We start from the raw sequence: 25,898 nt of genomic DNA on the forward strand, positions 1-25,898 counted from the left end.
AGCTCAGGTAAGAAGCACCTGTTCACAAGAAGCTACTCAGAAGAAATGGATAGAACTTATCACTTCCCTACTTTCAGTGTACAGTTAACATCCCACATGTGGTTTGATGTTGGATCATTTTGTGATTGTCAGTCTCCACTGCTCAAGGAGTGTCTCCAGTTCAGAATCCTTACCAGATTGTTCTTGCAACTCCAAAGAGTGAAAGTGTTTTTGCGCTTACCTCAGTCTCAAGTCCACTTAGTCCTCATTTCAGCATCAAGGCAGATCTTTTCTAACATTTTAGATTGCAGCTCCTTTTACAGAAAATGTCCAATCTCAGAGGGGTACTTTTTACACTCTGGTCCCACCAGGTCAGTAGTCCAACATTAGTGGAGTTCCCAAGGTCAATATCCTTTAGTCTTAAATAACTCCAACATGGGACAAAGGTGGGAATCCATTATGTTCAGGCCTGTTTCTTTTCAAACCCCCCTCTCCAGAAATTCAACAGGTCTTCAGGTCCTGCCTTACTCAGAGTTACTTATTACTAACAATGCTATTGTTCAGTCCTACAATCTGTTAACAGAAATTAGTAACTATTTCTGTTTGAGACTTGTTGGGCCACCTTATACCCAAAGGGAGCACATCATTTTCTCATTGAACTAAAGATTATGGGGGTCCAGCACATCTCCAGAGGATACAGCACCAAGATCCAGCAAAGACCACATCAGAAACATCTTGCAATGTCCTTGCTATATGAAAAACAAAGTAATTTTTCCTACCTCGTTGATAATATACATACATGTTCTTAAAAACAGCAGTGTGTTTTTTTAATGTGTCAGACCAGCTTTGATGCTGATACTATGCAAAGATTTTTACAACAGCAACTTTTTTTTCAGTCTGTGAGAACTGGAACAAAGAGAAGTTTATAGTGTGCTTCTTTTCTTTTTGTGATAATGGATGGATGGAGAACTTTCTTGGTGCAGCTTTGCACGGTAGACAGTTCTATTTCAAATGGGCAAAAAATCAGTTTTATGAACACTTTGCTCATATTGCTTCTTTACCGCTTTCTCTAGGAATGCCCCAGCGGGGTTGTTAATGAAGACACCTTCAAAGAGATTTACTCGCAGTTCTTTCCACAGGGAGGTAAGTACAAATGTGGACCAGTGAATTCTACTCTCAGTTAGAATTATGCTTGCAATCTTGAGTTTGGTTTAATCTTTCATGGCATGACTCTACATTTTTCATCTTTATGTCAGAGAATTAATACACAGTATGCAGTGCATATGATTCTCAATACATCATAAAAGTGAGCTACTTACAAATTATCAAATATCCTAGAGTTCACTCTTTAGCTTAATGCAAGCAGTATTACTGTGTGCCTGATACCACATCTCTCAAAGGCACGGTGCTTTCTGACTGATAGGTGAGTCCTGGATACGCCACAAAGCTTTCACATGCATTATACGTCTCATTCTCCCAACTCTCAAAATTAGGACAAATGGAATTATCCTCAATTTTCGGATCTGAAATCCAGGGCTTAGAGAAGCTAAATGTTTTGCTCAGAGTCACACATCCACTAAGTGGCAGATCTAGGTTAGAACCCAGATTTTTCTGTAACCTCATCTAATATTCTTTCTGCTCTTCCTCTCTCTTTCAGGAACTCTCCACTATCACCCTTACCCCTGCATCTAAGAAAATTAATACCACCCTAGACATTATTTTAATTGGAAAGAAAACAGGGAACGCATAATGATAATACATACCTGTTAGAGATGAGTGAAGAGATATATTTGCCACTGGACCTTATAGTCTCTCTTTCAATCACTCAGCAGGATGCCCAGCTCAAACTCGTCCTGCAACCTTCTCTGTGTCCAGCTGTGTATTAGGTGCTGATGTAAGAGGGGTGAGATGTGGTACCTGCCCCAAAGAATGTTAGAGTCTAGAGTAGCAGATGGACAATGTCAACGTAAAAAAATAAATGTGAGGATAGGGGTTAAAAATATAGTATTATAAAAGCACATATAATGTAGGCACAATTAGATAAGCTGAACAACAGGGAGGAAATTTAAAAAGTCTATCCAGATAAATTGAACCTGAGCTGAAGTAGCCACCTTTCATCACGTATCTAATACATGTCTGGCCCTGGCGTGCGTTACCCATCACCTCCCAACAACCCTAGTTATGGTTCTCCCTTTCTAATAAATGTGGAAACTAAGGTGCAGAGAAATTTATCCATTTCTTTGCCATCATCTTTTCACTTCAATTCCACTTAAAAGATCCACCATCATCTGATGCCAAAATAACTGCTGTGGTCTCTGAACTAAGTCTCTCTGATTCCACCCCTCTTCTCCACTCCCCAACCCTGGTCTGTTCTCAACATGAGCCAGAGTAATCCTGGTAAAATGTAAGCCAGGTCGTCTCACTGCTCTGCACAGAATCTTCCATCCCCTCAGAGCATAAGCCAAGGTCACCGTCTCCTGTTCTATCTCTGCCTCGTCCTTCACCGACCCTCCCCTTCACTCACTTCATTCCAGACATCCTGGCCTCTTGCCCTTCCTCCAGCACACCAGTCCTGGTGCTGCCTCTGGGCCTTGGTTTTTTTTTTTTTTTTTTTTTTTTTTATTTTTGGCCACGCAGCATGTGGGATCTTAGTTCCCCACCCAGGGATTGAACCCACACACCCTGCAGTGGAAGCTTGGAGTCTTACCGCTGGACCACCAGGGAAGTCCTATCTCTGGGCCTTTGAATTCACTCGTTATTCTCTCTGCCTGGAATTCTCTTCTCCCGAATATCCATCTCAATATCTCACCACCTCTGCTTTTATTCAAATGCCACCTTCTCAGTGAGGCTTCCTCTGGCCACCCTGGCTGAAAGGACAACCCCTACATATCCCCTATGCCTTTTCTTTATGTTTCTCTTTAGCTCTCAAGAGCATCTAATAATGTATATTTTATTTGTTTGTGTTGTTGCTTACTGTCTCTTTTTCCACTAGAATGTCATCTCCAAGGGAACAGAAGTTTTTGTCTGCTTTGCTCACTGCTGTATCCACAGCTCGTGGAACAGTGAGTGACAAGTAGTTGCTCTAGATACTCACTGCAAAACAGGGTGAATGCATGGATGAACAAATGACATTCACCTCAACATGGGATAATATCTGTAAAAGGCACTTTGAATGTATACAACACTTAAATAGTAATTGTTTCATACAAAAATTAGATTCACTTTTGGCTTTAGATATTTAATAGGTTGAATTTGAAATTGAAATTGAAAATTTCAATTTTGGGCATGGATTATCAAAATAGAAAGTTTCACTTAAGATGGACTTTTCAAAGAATTAAATTAGAATTCGGAGAAAACACAGGGTGACCCACTATTACATGAATTTGGATACATCATAGGTGACAACTTCCCCAACCCCATCTCATTAATAACAGCCCACAGACAAGTATTGGTCATAGGGTCTGATGCCAGGATTGTAATGGATCCTTTGTCTGCATTAATAAGGAATTTAGAATATCATTTGTTTAACACATATTTCTAAATTATTAAAAACCATGGAATTTTTTAAAAGAATGATGTTTACTATAAGCTAAGTGTCTGACAACATATTGATAGGCATTAATAGCAAAGCACTTAGCACAAATGGAGGGTGCGGTGGTTAAGAATCCACCTGCCAATGCAGGAGACACGGTCTCAAGCCCTGGTCCGGGAAGATCCCACATGCCGCGGAGCAACTAAGCCCGTGCACCACAACTACTGAGCCTGTGCTCTAGAGCCCATGTGCCACAACTACTGAGCCCACGTGCCACAACTACTGAAGCCTGCACGCCTAGAGCCCTTGCTCCGCAACAAGAGAAGACACCGCAGTGAGAAGCCTGCGCACCGCGAGGAAGAGTAGCCCCCGCTCGCCGCAACTAGAGAAAGCCTGTGCACAGCAACGAAAACCCAACAGAGCCAAAAATAAATAAATAAATAAATAAAAATTAAAAAAAAAAGGACTTAGCACAAATGGAAATCTTTTATTTTTTGATTATCTCAAATGAAAGTTATTACATGCTACAAATTGGATACAACTTCACATTAAAAATTTATCTTTATCTGAAAAATAACATTTCAACATTAGAGAATATCTACTTAAGCACAATCCTCTGCAAGGGATTCTTGTTACAAAGTCCAAAGGGACTTGTGGAAAAATCACTTTTGCACTCTTAAAAATTCATTGATTATTCCTGTTAATTGAATGCATAAATCTAAAAGCAGCCAGCATTACTGAAGGAAATGAAGTATTTTTAAAAATGATGACTTGCAATTTTAAAAATTAATATCGTGCATGCAAATTGTATCTTGCAGTGCCACTAGAAAAGGGAAAATGTCCTAAGGAAGAATGTACTCTCCAATGGCAGGCAAATCCATGTTATGGCCATCCTCACATTTCTGTGGAGTCATTTATTTAGGTTGATGGCCTGAAAACAACAGATGTCTCTCATTATGAGTCGTAACAATGATGGGTCCATAAATCACAATGTCTCAGTTTCCTCCAGGAAGGTTCTTTGTCTTATTGCCAGAACCTTCTGCAATTTGTACTGTGTCAGGCTCTTTAGTTTTCTCTACTCCTTAGCAAGACGGTTTACCAAGCACGACTTGTTTGGAGTTCTGGATGTCAGCACGGCTGGACTGAACAGAATCTTCCTGTTTGTAAGGGATAAAGTATGTCTCCTATGAAACAAGCCGAGAGGAAATGGCTTGTTTGTGCCATTACCTGTATCATTACAGCAATGCTTTTCAGTGCCACGTACAGGGGAAACCTTAGCTTAGAAACTCTTAGCTCACCAGGCATTTTTAAAGCTCATGAAAATTCCCGTTTCCTGGGCTACTCCTGCTTCTGTTGTAGGAATTTTGCATTTGCTTTGACTATACGAGGCACCTGATAAACAGCTACTGAAGGAACAAATGAATGAGCTTCAGTCAGAAGAATCTAAGTCAACAAATACTTATTGAACAATCACTGCGTTCAAGGCACTTGAGGCACTTAGATGAGCTCTATGGACATAAAGGTTTACATTTTTTTTCCAAAGAACTCCACCCACTGCATATCCTTCTCATGCGCAGACAATATTTCTAGGAATTTTCAGGGTGATTTAGAGAGAACATACTGAACAGAGACTACCACTCATGTATGTGAACCTGCCTTATGGTAGTAACATTGCCATGAATTGTATATTCAAATGCATTAAACTAATTCTGTACCTTTTGCTTGAACTCAGGTGGGAGTAGGGGATTTGTGGTGGGAAGAAAGAAATCAACCAGACTGATTTCAACCACAGACCTGGAACATGATAATCAAGTGTATTTGTTTAAATATTCTGAAATGTATGTGTATCAATGGTCTTTTCAACCAAGGGATTAGTTGGTATCATCACTGTGCTCTGGACATAATTGGGTTAAAGACACTGGACTAAGTCAAGAGTCCTGAGTTTACAGATAGACTCTGCCACCGCTAAAATGTGTGGCTCAAATAGTTTATTTCTCTGGGCCTCAGTTTGTTCCTTCGCCAGATGTGGAACAGAAGAATCCTCATGTTTTCCTTCTGTTCTAACATCCTTTATTTCTAAGAGTTAGTGTTGGAATGTCTTGATTTCATTACCGACTCTACCGTTAACTAACTAGGTGACCATAACTACTTCCCTAACATTACCTACACCCACTTCCTGCCTTTGTTAAATGTAGATAAATAGCTAAATGGTATTCAAGATCACTTCCTATCCTAAGACTCCATAAATTTTGTCCCCTAAATGTAAAATTTCAACATTTAATTTTCAGCTTCACAAGTAAAATTACAGGAAACTGAGCAAAGTCATCATATGATACTGAGTAACTGTTTTTGTTATATGGAAGGAAATATGGTCAAAGAAGACTGTCAGCTCATATGGGAAGAGCAGAAACCATTGTCATTTCTTTTGAGCCCTGAACTGTACTGAAATCTAGAATCCAGGATGCCAGTTATTCATCCTTTTAGCAAATATTTACTGAGTATTTAAGAAGAGCACAGTCAGATGAAATCAGACCAAGATGGTTTTGTGGACAGTTTCCTTTTTCTCTACAGAATCCACCTCTGTGCCCAGTCAGACACTTCCAACGCCTTAGCTCCTTCCTCTCACCCCATCAAAGCTGGTAGCATCATTCCCCTTCTTTAAAAACTTTCACTGTCTCCAGATATCTACTGAAGAAATCCAAACTCTGTCAGAAACTCAATACCATTCATGATATAATTGTACTGGTTTTCACTGAGCATGAAGTTCCATTAGGTCAGAACTTCAGTCACTTAGATATACAATTGAGAGTTCACAAAAAATAGAAATGTTTTCAGGTGAACTGTATTAATCTGTAAAAAAAAATTTGATCACATTTATTTAATAATGATAGCTAATAATTAGTGAACATTTAATATTTGCCTAGGACTATTCTAAGATCTTTGGGTATAGTATCTCATTTAATTTCTTTATGATGACTCTCTGAAGTACATATTGTTATCATTTTGTAGCTGAGGAAACTGAGTCACAGAGAGGTTAAACAACACGCCCAAGGTCACACGGTTAATAGTTGGTAGAGCTGAGATTCAAATTCGGGCAATCTGACTCCACTACTGTATTAGCAACCTCTCTTCGCCTGGTATATCTAGGTTAGAAAACTGGCTTCACTTCCAGGAAACTTGCCAAGGTACATTTAGAGGAACAAGACGTCCTCTGAACCACATTAGGGCACACCTTGAGAGTGTGTGTCCCATGTGTCAAGCTTTAAACTAGAACAGCCTCCCCTGAGAAGCATGGTAATTATTGTATGCCTACATTATCTTGTGTTTTAAGTTTTTAAAAGTTGCCAACATCGTTTGTTCTGAGCCATTATTCATGGTGAGTTCTGCTTGCTAAGGTAAAGGCACTTACTCTTGCTGTATAAATAAGGTAACAAGAGACCTGCTTAATGAAGCTCATTTTAAAATATGCAAAATCCCTTATTTTTTCTTCCCTGAAAATAAGTTTAGCATACCATCTGTCAACTCATTTCTCCATAGGGCACTAAATAGTTCAAGAAGTCTATGTAAAAGTACTGTTGAGAGCAAAACAACTTTGTAAATAGAAATAGACTGACAATTCTTGATAATTCTATCCCAACAATCTCACTAAGTAGATTGTAGTCAAAACCCTGGTTTCATACCCAAAAGGGCTTCTTTCTGTGACCAATAAACACAAGATAGACATCCACTCTACAAACAACAGTTTTACATACTGTTAAGGCCCAATTGTGGTACCTGTTTGGCTCATTGTAAACAGTGTTATTGATTCATACGTTTAAAAATAAGTGGTTCCTCACATCATATTTAAAGATAAGAGGTGAAAGAAAATGCCACCACCATTTTGAGAAACTGAGTATACAATTTACCTGTGAAATATGTGGCCTGCAACAGAGTTAACCATTGGGGTGAAGCATTCAGGGAAAACAACCCATACATAGGCCATGGATGCTTGAGAGCTAGGAGAGAAGTTTGCATGACCTCTGACCTCCCTTATTTGGGGAGAGCCATTCTCTACTCCTGCTTCTGTGACTTAGTTTCTTGACAGCCTTCAAAAAGCAAGTCATAAAGTAAAAGGCGAACAGAAGTTTTGCTAAATCCCAGTAAAAATAAAGGCTAAAAGTTATAAAATAGAAATAGATGAGGTTTTAAAAAAGCAGATAAAAGGCTAGAGCCAATGAGCTAAAAGGTTACAATTTTTTAATATAAAAAAGGTTACAATAAAAGGCTAAAACCCATGAGATGAAACATTTAAAAGAATCATGTAAATTTGATCAAGGGTCAAGCACAGAAGCACTTAAAAACGAAAACTGTGCACTAAGAAAAGAAAACAATAAGAAAAATATATATACTTTAAAAATATAAAGGCAGAAATTTCAGAGATTAGGGAGACAAAGGAGAAAATGGAAGGAAAGAAAATTAGAGGGAAATAACCTACTTGAAGCAAACTCAGAGGAAGTGTTAGATTTCAGAGAACTTCAGTATCATTAGGCACCATTGTGTGGCACTGGGACAAGAAAGATGTCCAAAGCTGTCTACCATTGCCCAGAGCCTCTAACCTCATCCAGGACCCAGGCGAAGCAGGAGCTCCCCACTGCTTTCAACTGGGAACCTTTAGGACCACACAATCCACTTTCAACATGGCCTCAGAAACTTCCCAAATCACCCTAGTTTCCACTTCATCAGGCAGCCTTACTAGCTGTGGGCTAGCTTAGCTTTTTGGTCAGAAAGACCTAAGTTATATTCCACTCTACCCCTTATGGACTGTGTGACTTTGGGCAAGTTTCTCAACTTCTCTCAGTCCTGATATCCTTATCTGGGTTGTAAAATGATGAACAAACTAATAATAACAACACCAATAATAGCAATTCATCTGTGCCTCATTATTAGTATTTTTATTATTTTACTTCTTCTAGAGACAGTCCCTGCCAAGCACTACGCGATTTCCAGATGCGTCTTGTTAATCCTCACACCCACCTATGGTAACATTACTCATCCCAGTGTCAGTAATATCACCCAAGACTCCCATGTGTTCAGAGCATTTCCAGCCAGAAACTTAGAGAGCTTCTGTCACCAATGGCTTCTGTAGGTAACTCACACCTATGAATCTCAAATTACAATCCTCTACGGAGAGAAGGTGGGCAGCTGAGAAGAAAGCACAAGTCAAAGGAGGTAGAGTAAATTTTCCTGGATAGAAAGAGGCTTGGGACATGCTATACAAATCCTTTGTAGGATATTGAAATGCTAACTTATTATTTTATTTTCAACATTTCAGACTCTACCACATACGCACATTTTCTGTTCAATGCATTTGATACGGACCACAATGGAGCTGTAAGTTTTGAGGTAAGTCTTAGATTTTTTCTTTTTAATATGCTTTGACTTTAGACACATTGAAAGGGATTTAGTGCTTCTAAGGTGAAAATTTGAGTTTGGTGGTATAATTTTTTTTTTTTTGCTTTTTGAGCCTTTTATTCCTTTATTATTATTATTATTATTATTACTACTACTACTACTACTACTGTAATAAGAACACTCAACAAGAGTAGGCATCCTTGCCCTGCTCCTAATCCTAGAAGGAAAGGTTTCTATTTTTCTCTATTGAAAGGTTTCTGTTTTTCTCCACTGAGTGTGATGTTAGCTATGGCCTTTTCATGTATGGCCTTTATTATGTAGAGATACTTTCCTTCTATTCCTAGTTGACAGTATATATCATGAAAGGGTATTGAACTTGTCAATAGATGCTTTTTCTGCATCTATTGAGATGATCATATGATTTGTATCCTTAATTCTGTCAGTGTGGTATATCACATTAATTGATTTTCATATGTTGATTCAGCTTTCCATCCCAGGGATAAATTCTACTTGGTCATGGTGCATGACCTTTTTAATGTGCTGTTGGATTTGGTTTACTAGTGTTTTGTTGAGGATTTTTGCATCTATGTTTATCAGGAATATTGGCCTGCAGTTTTCTTGTGATGTCTTTGTCTGGCTTTGGCACCAGGGTAATGCTGGCCTCATTTGGAAGTATTCCTTCCACATCAATTCTTTGGAAGAGTTTGAAAAGCATTGGTGTTAGTTCTTTAAATGTTTGGAAGAATTCACCAGTGAAGACATCTGCTGCTGGGCTTTTCTTTGTTGGGAGGTTTTTGATTACTGAGTCAATCTCCTAGTTATAGGTCTGTTCAGACTTTCTATTTCTTCATGATTAAATCTTGGTAAGTTGTGGGTATCTAGGAATTTATCCACTTTTTTTAGGTTATCCAATCTGTGGGCACAGAATTTTTCATAGTAGTCTCTTATGATTCTTTTTATTTCTGTAACATCAGTTATAATATTTCCTCTTTTAGTTCTGATTTATTTATTTATTTGAGTCTTCTCTCTTTTTTTCTTAGTCCAGCTAAGGGTTTGTCAATTTTGTCTATCTTTTCAAAACACCAACTCTTGGTTTCACTGATTTTTTTTCTATTGTTTTTCTATTCTCTATTTTATTTATTTCTATTATAATTTTTGTCATTTCCTTTTTCTAATTTAAGCTTAGTTTGTGCTTTCTCTGTCTCTTTGAGGGATAAAGTTACATTGCTTATTTGAGATATCTCTCCTTTTTTTTAATGTAGGCACCTATTGTTATAAACTTCTCTCAGTACTGCCTGATAATTTTTGAGGAGGGGAAAGAAAAAGCCTAAGAACAGTTACTTTCCCTCATTGTATTGTCAAGAAGCTGCTCTTATCTTTCAAAATAAGTGCGAATGACAACACACATTGAGTTTGCTTTCTAGTACTTTCTATGTGTTTATACAAGAAAAGTGCATTTTCCCAACTGCATGACAGCAAACTCAGAAAGCAAACAATTTAATTAATATTTACTGGCATCCACTGTGGGCCTATTACTGTGGTAGGCCTTGGAAATACAAAGCCAATAAAGTAAAAACCCTGCTCTCGAAGGTCTGCAAGTGAGAGATAGAAGAAAGAAATTAAATATAACAAAATGCTACATTCACCACACTGACAATTTTATAAGGAAATCCCTTTTCAAATTATGTACTTCAAGTGATTTGTATTTAATTTTGTTCATAAAATACTACAGGTAAGCATCAGTAAGATGAAATATGTCCCAAGTATTCACATAGCTAAATACATTATTTATTTATAATAGAATAATAATAAATAAAAAATATTTTATTTATATATACTTATATATTTATTACATTTATTTATATATTATGTATTATTTTGTTTTATTATGTATATTTTATTTATATTACATGGGTAGAATGTGTAAATCATCTATTTGCTTATATTCTGAATGGCTGTGCTTTGTCTCTAGGGAGTAGAATTATTTATCTCTCTTTAATATATGTGTGATATTGTGATTTATAGTAAGAAATATATATCCAAAAAAAGAAATATATATTTGGTCTTGGTCCCCAGTTTCTGACAAAGAGCTCCTAAAACATCGGGTTTTAAGTGAAGAGAACAACAAAGATGTCTTTTGTTATGTTAATGAGGTGAACTTTGAACCTCAGCTAGAGATGCGGACTGGTTGCCAGGAGAACCAACCTCTTGATTATGGAGGGTTGGAACTTTCAGTCCCTCCGTCCTGTCCTCCTGAGAGGGGAGAGGAGCTAGAGACTGAGTTCAATCACCAATGGCCGATTATTTAATTACTCATGCCTCTGTAATGAAGCCTCCATAAAAACCCAAAAGGACAGGATTGAGAGAGCTTCCCAGGTGGTGAGCACCTGGAGATTTAGGGAGAGCCGGGTGCTCTGAGAGGGCATGGGAGCTCAAGCCCTTTCCCCATGCCTTGCCCTGTGCATCTCTTCCACTTGGATGTTCCTGAGATATATCCTCTTATAAGAAACTAGTAATCTAGTAAGTAAATGTTTCTCTGAGTTCTGTGAGCTGCTCTAGCAAAGTCATTGAACCCTAGAAAAGGTTTGTTGGAACCTCCAATCTGTAACCCATTGGTCAGAAGCACAGGTGACAACCTATACTTGCGAGTAGCATCTGAAGTTGGGGGCTGGGAGGGGGCAATGATGTAGTATCTGGCTCTATCTCCAGGTAGAAAGTATCAGCATTAAGTTCAATTATAAGACACACATCTGGTGTTGGAGATGACTTGATGGTGTGAGGAAATCCCCATTCACACACTGGAATTGGGGGCAGAATTGTCACTGTGCATAATGGGAACCAGATAATTTAGAGGGTATGCATTTTTAGGATCGGGAAGGGTGCGTCTTACACATGAGCAGAAATTTCAGTGAGTGCCAGGATAAAGGAAAGCGGATGATGGTGTGGAATCAACAAGGAAGGGCGCTGGTGGGGCTGTATCAGGGAAGCCTGCCCATGGACTTGATGAACTAGGTCTGAAGGACAAGCAGGAGATGCTCAAGAGAATAATGGCTCAGGATGGGAAGCGGTGGGAGAGAGGCAGAGGCCTGGGAATGAGGAGAAAGCATTTGTAAATCACCTGGAAGGTGGAATACAAAAGAGGAGGGTGACGGGAAAGCTGTGTAAGGAGGTGGAGGGCAGGTCCTGACACATCTGAGGCAGGATGCTAAGGAGGCTGGATTATCCTGCAGGAGGTGAGGCGACCTTGGAGAATTTTCAGCGGGGAAGTTAAGGTATCAGGGCTGTGTTCCTAGAAACAAGTCCAATTAGAAGCTATTTATCCAAGAGTCCAGACAGGAGCTGATGTCAGCCCGAACTACAGTTAAGGCATTGGAGAGAAGGAGGAGACAAGGTCAAGAGATATTAAAATTCAATTGGTTGACTTACATTTCAACACTTTGTGGAGTCAGGATGACAAAAGGGAGGTGCAGCCTGCTGAGAGGTCATTCAGTCTGGTCCTGGGGCAGAGTGACCAGGGCAGCAAAGTGCTTCCTCACACATACTAGATGCTCATAGAGATTGGATGCTACTAAAATGAAGATTCCGGGCCAGGAAACTCCACGTGTCATCTCACAACTTAACCAAGAAATATCACTGGGAAAATGAGAGAAGTTGGCAGTGGTCAGGGCGAGGGCAGTTGGGTTGACTCCGACGTGGCAGTAGCAGTTAGTGCGGAAGACGTGAGATTGTCATAGGTACCAGTCCCCTGTAATGTTTCTTCCGATTTGGCAACCTATGATCAATATCGTATTCGTGTCTGCTGCACTTTACCAACAAGATTAATTCCAGCACGGTCTTAGTTTAGTCATAACATAGAAGTCAAACATTCCAGTTCACCTAATGAAATCTTTCATAGCTAGTTTGAGTAAGGCAAAGACTGCTAGTGATCTCATTACTTGAAATTACTTACTGTATCAGAAATGTTCCATCAGTTACTTACAGCACATTGCATCCAACTTCACGTGTACATTTAGTCTGGTGTTAACGATATGGAACCATGCATAATGTCGCTATTGTAGTACGTAATAGTCGTCACGGTAATTGTGATGAATGCTGATTATAATTTGGGAAATTAGTGATAATGGCTATATACTATAAGCATGTTGGTAAAAAAATTGTTTTCTTTAAAGACAAACCAATGGTTAAATTAATAAATGTTAAATCAAAATCAAATTTAAAACTAAGTTATTGTAGTTACGTTTCTAAATTGATTACCTACCTGAAAAGTCTCTAGAAAACAGAAATGATTAGGCAATGAACATATTTGGGGTAACAATAGCATCTTGGGAGGTACAGCAGAGACCATCCTGATTCTGAGATAAAGGGAAATGGAAGTTTCCTACTTAATTTGCTTAATTCCAAAGGGTAGCGTGAGTAAGACAGGAGGGGCCCTGGATCCAGATATGACTGGATCTAAAACCCCTTCACCACCAAGTGGCTGTGAGACCCTGGGCTGAGTAGTTCAACCCTCTGGGCTTAGTGATCATCTCTGCGAATCATCAGCAAGCAAAGCTACTTCACAGGGTAAAGGAAGGAGGACAAAGTGATGTCAGTTAGGGGCTTGGCTGAGTACCTAGCACCAAATATGTCCTCAGTATTTATTCGATGTTAACCACAGTGGTTTCTACAAGGGAGATTTTTCTAATGAAGCCAGTTAAGAATGACATTGGTCATCTTATTACATAGTGATCTTATAACATTGAAAACATTCAAGCACAGGCCAGATGATTGCTCTGTCTGTGATGCTGTGAAAGATTGTTCTGCATCTGATTATAAAACAAGCACTTAATGTGTGTCAATCACTGTACTAAGTGTGTAAAAATAACATTAACAATAGTAATAGCTACACACAATAATACCAGCTGACCCTTGTTTAGCACTCATTATGAGTCAGGCATTGGGCTGAATGAATTACATATAGTAACTTGTCATTTTAGCAAATGAGGAAAGAGATTCACAGAGAAGTTAAGCAACCTGCCCAAGGTCACACAGCTAGAAAGTAGGAGAGCCAGGATTCAAACCCAACCAGTCTGGCCCAGAATGCATCTCTTAGCAACTGTGCTATCCTGCCGGTGAGGAATATGTAGGTCCCCAGTCCCTCATCTGAAATCCTTGGAGCCAGCTGAGTTTCATTCAGAGTCTTGCAGATTTTAGAAACGTAATGCTGTGCTTATACTCTATATTATTTAATGTCTCCTGCAGGGTCTGCAGTATGCTATAATCAAGGGTGTAACATTTGTTCAGTAAAACTATGATAAACAATAAATATGGCAGAGAGTGCTACTGATCCAATGTCCATGTGCTCTGCTCTATGATCACATGATTAGGCCGTATTCCCAGCCTCTCCTGCAGCTAGGTGGGACCAGGACTGAGTTTTGACCCGTGGGAGATTAGTGGAAGTGACCACATCTCCTTCCTCTCTCTTCCCATCTATGGAGACTGTGAGGTTACATATTTCAGTTTGCCTTCCAGCAAAGTAGGAGGAGGCTGGATCTCTGAATCACTGCATGGAACAGAACCCCATCCCCACTCGTATTTCACTGTATGGGAGTGGTAAATAAGCTTATACTGTGTCAAGCTACTATGACTTGGAAGTATTAAAATAGCTTTTGATGTCTTCTGATTAATGTGATCGATGGATAGATAATAGATAGTAGGTGATAAAGGATAGAGATGATAGATGATAGATGATAGATAGATGATAGATAGATAGATAGATACATATAGATAGATAGATAGATAGATAGATAGATAGATATTAGAATACTTTCATGCCATTTCAGTTCAGGTTTTGGCATCAGATGAGTTTTGGCACCAAAATTCACCACCTCCCCTGTCTTCCCAGTAAAGGTTTTTCTTTTTCAGTTTACAAAAGAATTTTTGGATGGGGGTGGTAAGTTGCAGATAAAAAATAAAGGACCTGTATTACTTGCCACATGTTAGAGATGAGGAATTACAATCTTAAAGAGGTTAAGTGACTTGTCCAAAGTCATATAGTTAGTAAATGGCAGAACCAGGATTGAACCCCAGCTCTACCTAAGTCTCTAAAACCTATTGGTTTTAACCAGGGGTCATCAAACTTTTCTGTAAAGGACCAAACTGTAAATATTTTTGGCTTTGCAGGCCATATAGTCTTCATTCTACCATCTCAGTTCTGCTGTTGTAGACAAAAGCAACCACAGACAAATCCGAAATAAGTGACCATGGCTGTGTTTCAATAAGGCTTTATGAACAAAAACACATGGTGGGCCATATTTGAGCCCTGGACCATAGTTTTCCAACCCCGACTCTTAACCCTCACAATAGATTGCCTCCTGCAGAGGGAGATACTGAGGCACTATGTTTGCTGGAAGACATCTGAGATGGTCTTCTATGATTTGATTACTGAGTATTATCACCAATGTTTACAATTACCACTCAGTAATTCATCCCACGCACTGATTACTGAATGACACAATTGTTGACTGCAAAAGCAACCCTGAACCTTTACCACCATTTCAACAGTTACCTTTTCTAGAATATTACCACCATCAGGGCAGTGCACTCCTCTGAGCACATCCCTAATGGCAAGTTTACTTGAACTAGTGAGTCTGAAAATGTATTTTTCCTTTGGAACAATTCTGGAATAGCTATCCCTGCTTACTGCAGGTAACTGATGATTGACAGCACGACTGCCGCAGTCCAGAGCTTCAAGAAAACACCATTCACTGACAATTCAATTATGACAGAATAAAATGTGAGTGGTACCCCCGGAGGCATTATAAATCCCCCAAAATAATCCCTTTGTCATTCACAGTGATGAGAAAAAATGGTTTTTTTCTCCCCAAATATCAATTATAGTTACAGGAAAACTTTCCTTCTAGGATGAGTCATTTTTGTCAAGTTAAATAGCTGTTTTCTTTTGAGATGTCAGGCATCAAGGGGAATTATTTAGGCAATGTTACCAATAGGTATAGAATTCCCATTTTATTAGATTTATTAAATCATTAAGTTTTATTATTATATCTCTCAACACACACACACACACACACACACACACGCACACACACACACACACTTACACATCCTGTCCACATAATTCTCCTCTTCTTTTCTAGTGCCCATTCCAGGAGCTTTGCTCTTTGGCGAAGTAAAGGGAAAGGTAGCTGAGAGGTCCTTTCATTTTGTTCCTTCATTTAACAAATATTTTTTGGACTTCCCTGGCGGGCCAGTGGTTAAGACAACGTGCTTCCACTGTGGGGGTGAGGTTTCGATCCCTGGTCTGGGAACTAAGATCCCATATGTGGCATGGGGCGGCAAAAAATAAATTAAAAAAAAAAAAAAAAATATATATATATATATATATACACATATATATATTTTCAAGGTGCTGGGGATACAACAGTGAACAAAAGACACAAAGTTTTGTCCTTATGGAGCTGACATTCCCCCATTTTCATGACTAATTTTTGTAGAATCCAACAATTCTTGCCATAAAGGTTCTTTAACCTGGGCCTCACCCATGCATTTCTGTTGATTCCCAAGGACTGTGGCCGTGCTGCATGTGTCCTAGCTTTTGCTTGTCACCCTGTCCTCCTGGCCTGCTCCCTCCTTATAGTCTTGCTATGGGGTATCCAGCTCCTCCAGCCATGGCTGCCCTTGCCCACATTCCTGTGGCCCCCCAAGGGCAAGTTCTTTGAATCCCTCTTATCATACACTGAAATGTTTAATGAAAGTTGGGTTAGCAGAAGATTATTACAAGAGAGACAAGAGAAAAAGCATCCAATAAATATCTCTATCTGCTTCAACAGTCTGAAGGTCAGGTCCCTCTTTTTTTAAATCATCTTTTAAATAAACTTTTTATTTTAGTCCAGTTTTACATTTACAGAAAAACTGCAAAGATAGTACAGGGAGTTCCCATACACCTAGCACCCAGTTTCCTGTTATTCACATCATGCATTAATATGGTAAACTTGTTATAATTAATGAACTAATGTTGATACACTGTTATTAACTAAAGTCCATGCTTTATTCTGATTTTCTTAGTTTTTACCAAAAGCCTTTCTTCTGTTCCAGAATTCTATGTAGGATCTTACATTACATTCACTCACCATGTCTCCTTAAGCTCCTTTTGGCTGTGACAGTTTCTCAAATTGTCCTTGTTTTGATAACCTTGACAGTTTTGAGGAGTTTTGGTCAGGTGTTTTGCAGAATGTCCCTCAGGTGGGATTTGTTTGATGTTTTTTCTCACGATTGGAATAGGGATATGTGTTTTGAGGAGGAAGACCACAGAGGTAAGGTGCCGTTTTTTATTACGTAACAAGAGTCCATAGTATCAACATGATTTTTTTTTTTTTTTTTTTTTTTTTTTATGGCTGTGTTGGGTCTTCGTTTCTGTGCGAGGGCTTTTTCTAGTTGCGGCAAGTGGGGGCCACTCTTCATCGCGGTGCGCGGGCCTCTCACTGTCGTGGCCTCTCTTGTTGCGGAGCACAGGCTCCAGACGCGCAGGCTCAGTAATTGTGGCTCACGGACCTAGTTGCTCCACGGCATGTGGGATCTTCCCAGACCAGGGCTCGAACCCGTGTGCCCTGCATTGGCAGGCAGACTCTCAACCACTGCGCCACCAGGGAAGCCCTCAACATGATTTATGACCGTTTGATGTAAACCTTGATCACCTGGTTGAAGCAGTGCTGGTAATTTCTTTACTGTAAAGTTGCTCTTTTATCCCTCTTTCCAAACCATCCTCTTTGGAAGGAAGTTGTGCACACATCACACTTACAGACTGGGACTTATGCTCCATCTCCGTAAGGGTAGAGTATACATAGAGTTTATTTGGAATTCTTCTCTTCCAAAGAAGAGAAGGATTTGTCTCTTCTCCTCCATTTATGAATGTATTCCACCAGTGATTCATATCGGTGTGGACTAACGGACATATATTTTATACTTGAATTATAGTTCAATATCTTATCTTTTCGCTTAAATTGTTCCAGCTGGGCCACTGGAAGCTCTTTCAGTTGGCTTCAACATGGCCCCATCATTGTGGTTGTTTATTTTTTTGTTTTGTTTTGTTTTGTTTCTTTCTTTGCTCGTTCCTTACTTTTGGGCACTACAAGATGCTCCAGCCTCATCTTCTATTTTTTCTGACCCGGTCCTAGAATTTTTCAGTCTCCTCTTTTAACACTCCAATCTCCAAGGAGGTGCCAGAAATCTCTTCTCAGGTGAAAGAGCACACGCTTGTGAGTCAGACTGCTCAATCCAAACTCTACCACTTCTAGCTGGGATACCTGGGGCAGGCTCCTCAATCTCTCTGCGCTTGAATTTCCTCAATGTAAAATGGAAATAATAAGGATAGACACCTCACAAGCTTGTTGTCAGATTAAATGATGAATCTAAAGAGTTTAGAAAATGGTCTGGCACAATTAATATGCTCAGTAATGTTAGTGATCCTGTATAACAACTGGTCAGTCTCAGAGAACTGATATCAATTTCTCTCTGTCTCTGTCTCTCTCTCTCTTGCTCACTCTCTTTTTCTCTGTTTCCTGGGCATCTAACTGTTGGGATTCTTCTTCAGCTGATCTTATCTTCTTATCCTGTTCCTAGTCACACATGTATTCACATACTGACTCACTTTCCCTTTTTAAAAGCTAAGGCCATTTTCTAATTCATTTATGCACGTCATTTCATGGCAAGAATTATGAATTCCTGGTACCTCCAAATGTTCTACAAATGTTATTAGTAAAATTGCAATCACTGTGAGTCACTGTTTCATATCACCCTACAATTATGTCCTATAGTATCAGAAAAAAGACATGTAGCATTTGTTTATATCATACTTTTCTGTGTAACCACAGCCCATTGCTTCAGTTCTAGACAAAATGAGAGCCTGGGCTTTGAGTCAGAGTTCTGGGTTCAGTTTCCAGCTCTAATTCTCACTGGCTGCATCCCTTGCCTCAGTCATGTATTTTCTCTGAGCCTCCATCTTTAATATAAGGACGACAATACCTATTCGCTATGGTTGTGTGAGGCTGACATAAAGTAATGCATAGAAATTGCCTAATACCAAGCCCCACACACTTATCAATAAACTGTTCTCATTGCTACTAATAAATTTCAGTGTTCCCAGAGCCCTTTAACCCAGGAATTCCATATCTTTCCTTAGGAAATAAGTCAGAATGATGGGAAATAGTTGGAGAAAAATATTTACTATAGCATCATGTACAATAAAGAAAAATTTAAATTAATACACATATATACCAATATGAAAGAATGGTTAAATAAATTACAATATATTCATGAGACAAAGCAGTGTTTCACACTCGAGATTGCAATGATTAGCAGGTGGTAAAATTGATTTAGACATTAATGACAAGAGTACTAAAAAATTAATAGAAGAGAAATGGAAATAGACTAATAACTTTAGTTTCTGGTGTATGATTTTGTGTGTGTGTGTATGTGTGTGTGCTTGCTTAAGTACTAGGCTGTCATTTAAATTGTAATTCTTATTGTGGTTGGGGGTACAAAGTGTCCAAAATTCATTGTGCTAGTATTATTAGATTAGACCATATGAAACTACCATATGAAATTCTTGGCAAATATGATAAATAATATGGGCAATTTCATATGGTTAAACCTATTTTGTAGTTATTTAAATGATGTCACAGTGAATTGTCAGTGATATTGGAAAATGCTTGTAATTCAAGTGAAATAAACAGAATTTTATATATAATATATGGCTTGTACTATAAGTATATGCCAAAGTTTGCATTAAAGAAGAGTGGGAATATTCAATGTGAACAGGTGATAGGATTATGTGTGATTGCAATTTTCCTCTATAGTTTTCTGTATTTTTTACATAAATCAAGAATGATATTTACATATACATTTATTATATATTTATATTTGTGATTTTTGTTTAAACCTTATTTAATTTTTAATGACCTTCAGGGAGATCAAACCACTTTCCTCTAACTTAATGTGGCTGTTTTCATCTTTTAAGATATTAAATTACCTAACTAGAATTGTATATCAATCAAGGTAAGTATTTTATCTCTTTCACCTGATAAAATTAGGCTACAAATCTTGGGAAATATACGTTTTTACTTTTTAGACATGTTGATATCTTTTATTAGTTCCAAACAAATGCAAACTTTAGGTAGTACCTGAAATTGTATCCTTCAACCACTATGGAAGTTTAACTCCAGTCAAGGGAGGTCATATCAGAGAAAATAACTTTAAAAATTTTCCTAAAAATTTAAAAGCAAGCATAAAGTAAGAAATATACTAAACACATGTATGACTTTCCAGGCCTTACCTGGGTCCAGTCATGTATACCATCTAGATGGTCTCAATAACACATGCTCTCTCAAGGCTGGGTCTTTGATGCAGCTCCTAGTGTGGGAATGGTGGGCAGAATGTATGCAATCAGCACTAAGGCACCAATTAAAGGTTTGGTCGATAAATAGAGCTAACTATAGAACAAGACTAGGTTATTATAGGGTCATATCTCTATGCCTTTTTTCCTTCTATTGCCTTTATCATAAGATATTAGAAACCAGAATTCAGTACCAATCCCCATCTATCATTTTTGTACATTTAGGGAACAGATGTAACCTTTCACAGACAAAAGTAAGGTGATTGTGAAAAGTACTCTTGAGAGTTGTTTTCTTTTTAGCCTTGTAACTCCTGCTTGACAGATTTTAATTACCATTCAGAAAAGCATGGAGCAAGAATAGTACAAGATACCTTGAGTCTTTCATTTTCCTTTTGCACAAATAGTTATTTCCTGTTCTGAAATAACTGTTTATTGATATCATCCTGCAAGATGGTATATTAAAAGAGAGAGGGGTGTTCAAGGTTCATAGCTATCTTTCAATGTATGCAGTTTCAGGATACATAGTATTTAAGAGAAAGATGGGAATTAGATGTCAGCTTGTGACTCAGGGTACTTTTGTTCACAAATAATAGAAAATCATACACTAACAAAAACAATATAACTGTATTGGCTCATAATAAGAAGAAGTCCAGAGATAGGTCTGGCTGCAACCTAAGGGTGGGCTCCCTCGTGGTTACTAGAAGATGCCAGCAGCTCCTGAGCTCCAGGCTTGATTTCTCCCCAGGCAGGAAAGAAAAAGCATCTCTGTCATACCCCTTCCTAGCAGAAGTCCTGAAAATCACTCATGTAGACTGGGTTCAGTTGCAGGCCAACCACAGATCCAATTGCCTTGACCAAAGGAATAAAATGTGCTTCCTGGTTTTGCCCAGGGCATAGCTCCATCACTAGAGCCACAGATGGAGTGCGCTTCCACAGAATTGGATGGAGCACCAAACGGAAATAGGGGCCAACTAGGGAGGCGAACAACAAAAGTCCACACATGACTTTAAATCTCTCATTGTTGCTCTGGCCTGTTCTGCTTGGTGATGGGGCCAGTGCCAGTGATGATTCTGGCAGGCCAGTGGTTCTCAAAGTGTGATCCCTGGACCAGCAGTATCGGAGTCTCCTTGGAATTGATTAGAAATGTAAATTCTTGGGCCACACCCCAGACCTAATGAATCAGAAACTCTGGCATGGGACCCAGCAAGCTGTTTCAGCAAGCCCTCCAGGTGATTCTGCAGCAAGCTACAATTTGAAAACCAATGCTCTAAGCGTGTCTTCATGGATATTGTGTCCAGCCTCTCTTTTCAGCTAAAGGCATATAACTATTACTTTGTGATTTGAAGTGACAGGTAAGGATTATATTGATAACCATCCACCTCATCTGACTTTTCAAAATTGTCCAGCAATCTTTCTCTGGTAAGCCTACATTCCCATGCTCTGCAGTGACTATTTTATACCTTCCAAAAAAGCCAAAGCTTATATAGTTTGCAAGTTGTATACTACACAACTCCAAGGAGGGTCATTACCTCTTAATTACAGTATATTATATACTACAGGTTTAAATATATTACAACCATTTTCCAGCAGATGGCAGAAAAATATTTTGAGGGAGCTGCAGCTTCCTGTAATTTGCACAAATCACCTTATTGTCCAGGAGCAGAGCTGTCTCCTTCTCTCTCCTCAAACCTTCAGTTCTTATCCTTTCCACCATGTCCTTCACTCCCAAGCAGACAACACCCATTAAAGGTCTCAGATGAGGACTCGTTCATCTTCCCACCTCTTAGCTGTGGGCATCTGCATGGTGTTCTCCTTCTTCCTTCTGTATTAGCTGAGGAAATGTGCCTCCTCCCTTCCCAGGGCAGACCATCTCCATCTCTCCCACCATCACAGGAGTAGTCAGTCCATTTCTGTCTCTGTCTCTGTCTCTCTCTGTCTTTCTCTCTCTCACACACATACACACATCTTTAGTATTTTCCTCTTTTTAGATTCGTCCCTTCAGTGTTCAAAGTGCTCATCTTCAAAAGTCTCTTCTGTGATCCTGTTCTCCTCTTCAGATATAGTCCTGTCCCTCTGTCTTCATATGCAGCCATGGCTGGTGAATTTTCTAACAGTCTCTATCACTCTTTGCTCCCTCCCCTCCACTGAAACTTGTCCCTTTAGTCACTGGCAACCTCCATGTTGCTGACTCAGTAAGCTCTTTTCATTCCCCAGCAGATTGGTATCAAGATGAACCATCCTTTCCCAGTGAAATGCTTTCTTCTCTTGACCTCTCTTACCTCCTGAGAAACTTATTTTCAAGATTTGTTGCCTGCATCTCTTCTTTTCTCTGCCTACTAAGGAATTCTTATGGCCTCCTTTATAACAGCAACAGAAGGATTAAAATACCTAGAAATAAATATGACTAAGAAATGTGAAAGAACAACTTGGAAAAAACAAAAGTCCTAAAATGTATTAGAGTTTGGTGTGCTGAATAAAGACCCACCAAAAATGTCCACATCTTAATGTCCAGATGTAGGATGTGTTACCTTTCATGGTAAAGGAGGTTTTTTGCAGGTGTGATTAAGGATCTTGAGATGGGGAGATCATCTTGGATTATCTGGATGGGCCCAATGTAATCCCAAGGGTCCCTGTAAGAGGGAGGCAGGAAGATCAGGGTAGCAAAGAGGAGATACTACAACAGGAGGTTGGAGTACTGTGTTTTGAAGATGGAGGAAGGGGCCACAAGCCAACCAATGCAAGTGGCCTCTAGAAGCTGAAAAAAGCAAGAGAACAAATTCTATCCCTAGACCCACTGGGGAGACTGCAGCTCTGCCTCCAACTTGATTTCAGCCCAGTAAAACCCATTTCAGACTTCTGATTTCCAGATCTGTAGGATAATAAACAAGTATTATTTTAACCCTCCAAATCTGTGGTAATTTGTTACAGCAGCAAGAGGAAACTAATATACTCAATGACAAAAATGATCTGGACAAGGGAAAGGTTTCTTATTGTCTTGAATAGGAAGACTCATCAACATGTAGTTGTCAGTTCTGCCCAAGTTGATCTGTAAATTTACCTCCAGCTCAATAAACATCCCAATAGGGGTCAGGTGGAATATTTAAATAAGGAAAAATGGAAAGAAAATAGCTGAAAAAGAAGGATTAAGAGGAAATAGCCCTTACAGCTATTAAAATTACTAAAATGTTTTAATAACCGAAACAATGTAGTAGAGGTGCTTAAATAAACAGATATACTATGAAATAAAATATAAATTCCAGAAATATAAATACATAAAAGAATTAAGGATATGATAAATCTTGCATCTCAAATCAGTGGGTAACAAATAATATTGTGAAACCAGACAGCTATCTAAAAACATTGGGTAAATTCCAAATGGAACAAAGATTTAAATGTAAAAAAGTGAACCTTAAAAGTACTAGAATTAGGGCTTCCCTGGTGGCGCAGTGGTTGAGAATCTGCCTGCTAATGCAGGGGACACGGGTTCGAGCCCTGGTCTGGGAAGATCCCACATGCCACGGAGCAGCTGGGCCCGTGAGCCACAATTGCTGAGCCTGCGCGTCTGGAGCCTGTGCCCTGCAGCGGGAGGGGCCGCGATAGAGAAAGGCCCGCGCACCGCGATGAAGGGCGGTCCCCGCACCGCGATGAAGAGTGGCCCCCGCTTGCCGCAACTGGAGAAAGCCCTCGCACGAACCGAAGACCCAACACAGCCAAAAATAAATAAATAAATAAATAAATAAGAAAATCCTTTAAAAAAAAAAAAAAAAAAGTACTAGAATTAAAACATGGGAGTATCCTTTTATAACTTCAGAATGGGAGATGTCTTTTCAATATGACAGAAACCAAAAAATATAAAAGACTGACAAATTCTAGAATATAAAAATAAAAAGATGCCTACTTTACAAAAATCAACATAATACAAATTGAAAGAAATGATAAATTGGGAAGCAATATTTGAAGATATATCCCAGACAAGGGCTAATTTCACTAATATGTGAAGAGTTTCTATAAATCAAGACATTTGGAAAAAATGCTCAAATTTATTCATAATAAATACAATTTTTAAGTAATCTGAGAAAGAAATATTAACCTTTAAGATTGAAAAAGATAAAACATTTGATAGCATATAGTATTGACAAGCTATACTATTCTCATATACAGATTTTAAGAGGGAAATTTGGGGGGAAATTTGAAAATAACTATAAAAATTTACCAATGTTCAAATCCTTTGACCCAGCAATTCCACTTCTAGGAACTCATCCTACAGATATACTTGTTCAAAATGTAAGGTATGTATGCATAAGGTCACTCTTTGTGGCTTTGTTTTTAATAAGATTGGAAATCTTTAAATATTCATCAATGGGAGATTGGCTAAATAAACTATGATACACTCATACATATGCAACAGTGAAAAAGATTGGAATTATTTCCAAGATTTATTGCTAAGTTAAAAATAAAATAAAGGACAGAACAGCCTGTTAGACTATCATTTGTGTAAATAAATATGCCTTACACTTGTATATGCACAAAAGTTCTTTGGAAGTGAATACAAGAAGCTACTAATGCCAATTGTCTAGGGGAAAGAAATAGGGTGACTAGGGTCCAAGAATGGGAGGAATACTTTTCATCAGTAATCTTATATATTTTAAAATTTCGAACTACATGAATGTCACCCATTTAAAAAAAAAAAGCATTTAAAGAAATTAAGACAGGAAAACAATTACAAAATGTTGGAATGTAAAAATGTAGAGAGAGAATACAACGTCACCCAGAGGCCACTTCTGCATTTCCCTTTGTTACAGGGAAGAACAAAATCTGACTACGTGTTGGATCTGTTTCTTTTACTTTAGCCTTTGCTTCCCGTTGCTTTTGTTCACTAAAAGGATACTGTCTATACATAATGGCCTGCCTGGGGAACACTGCCCCCCTGCCTGAATGGTAAACCAAAGTGCCTTTGTTCAGGGAAGCATCCTGACCCTGTCCACCTGTGAACCGCTGCAAGAAAAGAAGAAATTAACACATCCCCTCCCCGAGGCTGGCCATTCCAGCTTATTTGCAAGACTTATGGCCTTTTTACATTACTTCCTCACCTCCTCCCCCTCTCTGTTCTATAAAAGAAACTGGCATCCAGACCCTGATAAGATGGTCTTTCTGAGACACTATTCTGCCATCTTCTCGGTCTGCCGGCTTTCCGAATAAAGTCATATTCCTTGCCTCAACACCTCGTCTCCAGATTTACTGGCCTGTCCTGCAGGGAGCAGAGCGAGCTTGGACTTGGTAACACCTTCTGCTCTTTCATTCCTACCTAACGACAGATTGTCAGTTCTATGAGCTTGGACTTGGTAACATCTTCTGCTCTTTCATTCCTACCTAACGACAGATTGTCAGTTCTATGTGAGATCAGAATTCACATATTGTAATGTTAACCCTGCCTACAGAACAACACATATATATGAATTTGATCAAGTTAATCTGGTTTCTCTGCGGTTCAATCACAGCAGCCTAACAATGATACTGACTGAGGTTTCCATTTACTTGGACAAACACATAGCCGATGCCCTTGCCAGACACCGTTATAAACAGCTTAACTCTTTTAATCCTCATAAA

General features: G+C 38.9%; 1 protein-coding gene across 4 annotated transcripts in view; it reads left to right on the top strand.

The window, feature by feature from the left end:
• KCNIP4 (potassium voltage-gated channel interacting protein 4) overlaps positions 1-25,898 on the top strand; it is a 526,085-nt gene that overhangs the window by 494,311 nt on the left and 5,876 nt on the right. For all 4 annotated transcript variants that reach the window (XM_007187624.2, XM_057547214.1, XM_057547215.1 and 1 more), the window contains exons 3-4: positions 1,053-1,122; positions 8,823-8,893. In XM_007187624.2, the coding sequence (XP_007187686.1) occupies positions 1,053-1,122; positions 8,823-8,893 (141 nt within the window). The remainder of the gene's footprint in view (positions 1-1,052; positions 1,123-8,822; positions 8,894-25,898) is intronic.

Source organism: Balaenoptera acutorostrata, chromosome 5 (genome assembly GCF_949987535.1).
Source record: "Balaenoptera acutorostrata chromosome 5, mBalAcu1.1, whole genome shotgun sequence".
Taxonomy (NCBI): Eukaryota; Metazoa; Chordata; class Mammalia; order Artiodactyla; family Balaenopteridae; genus Balaenoptera; species Balaenoptera acutorostrata.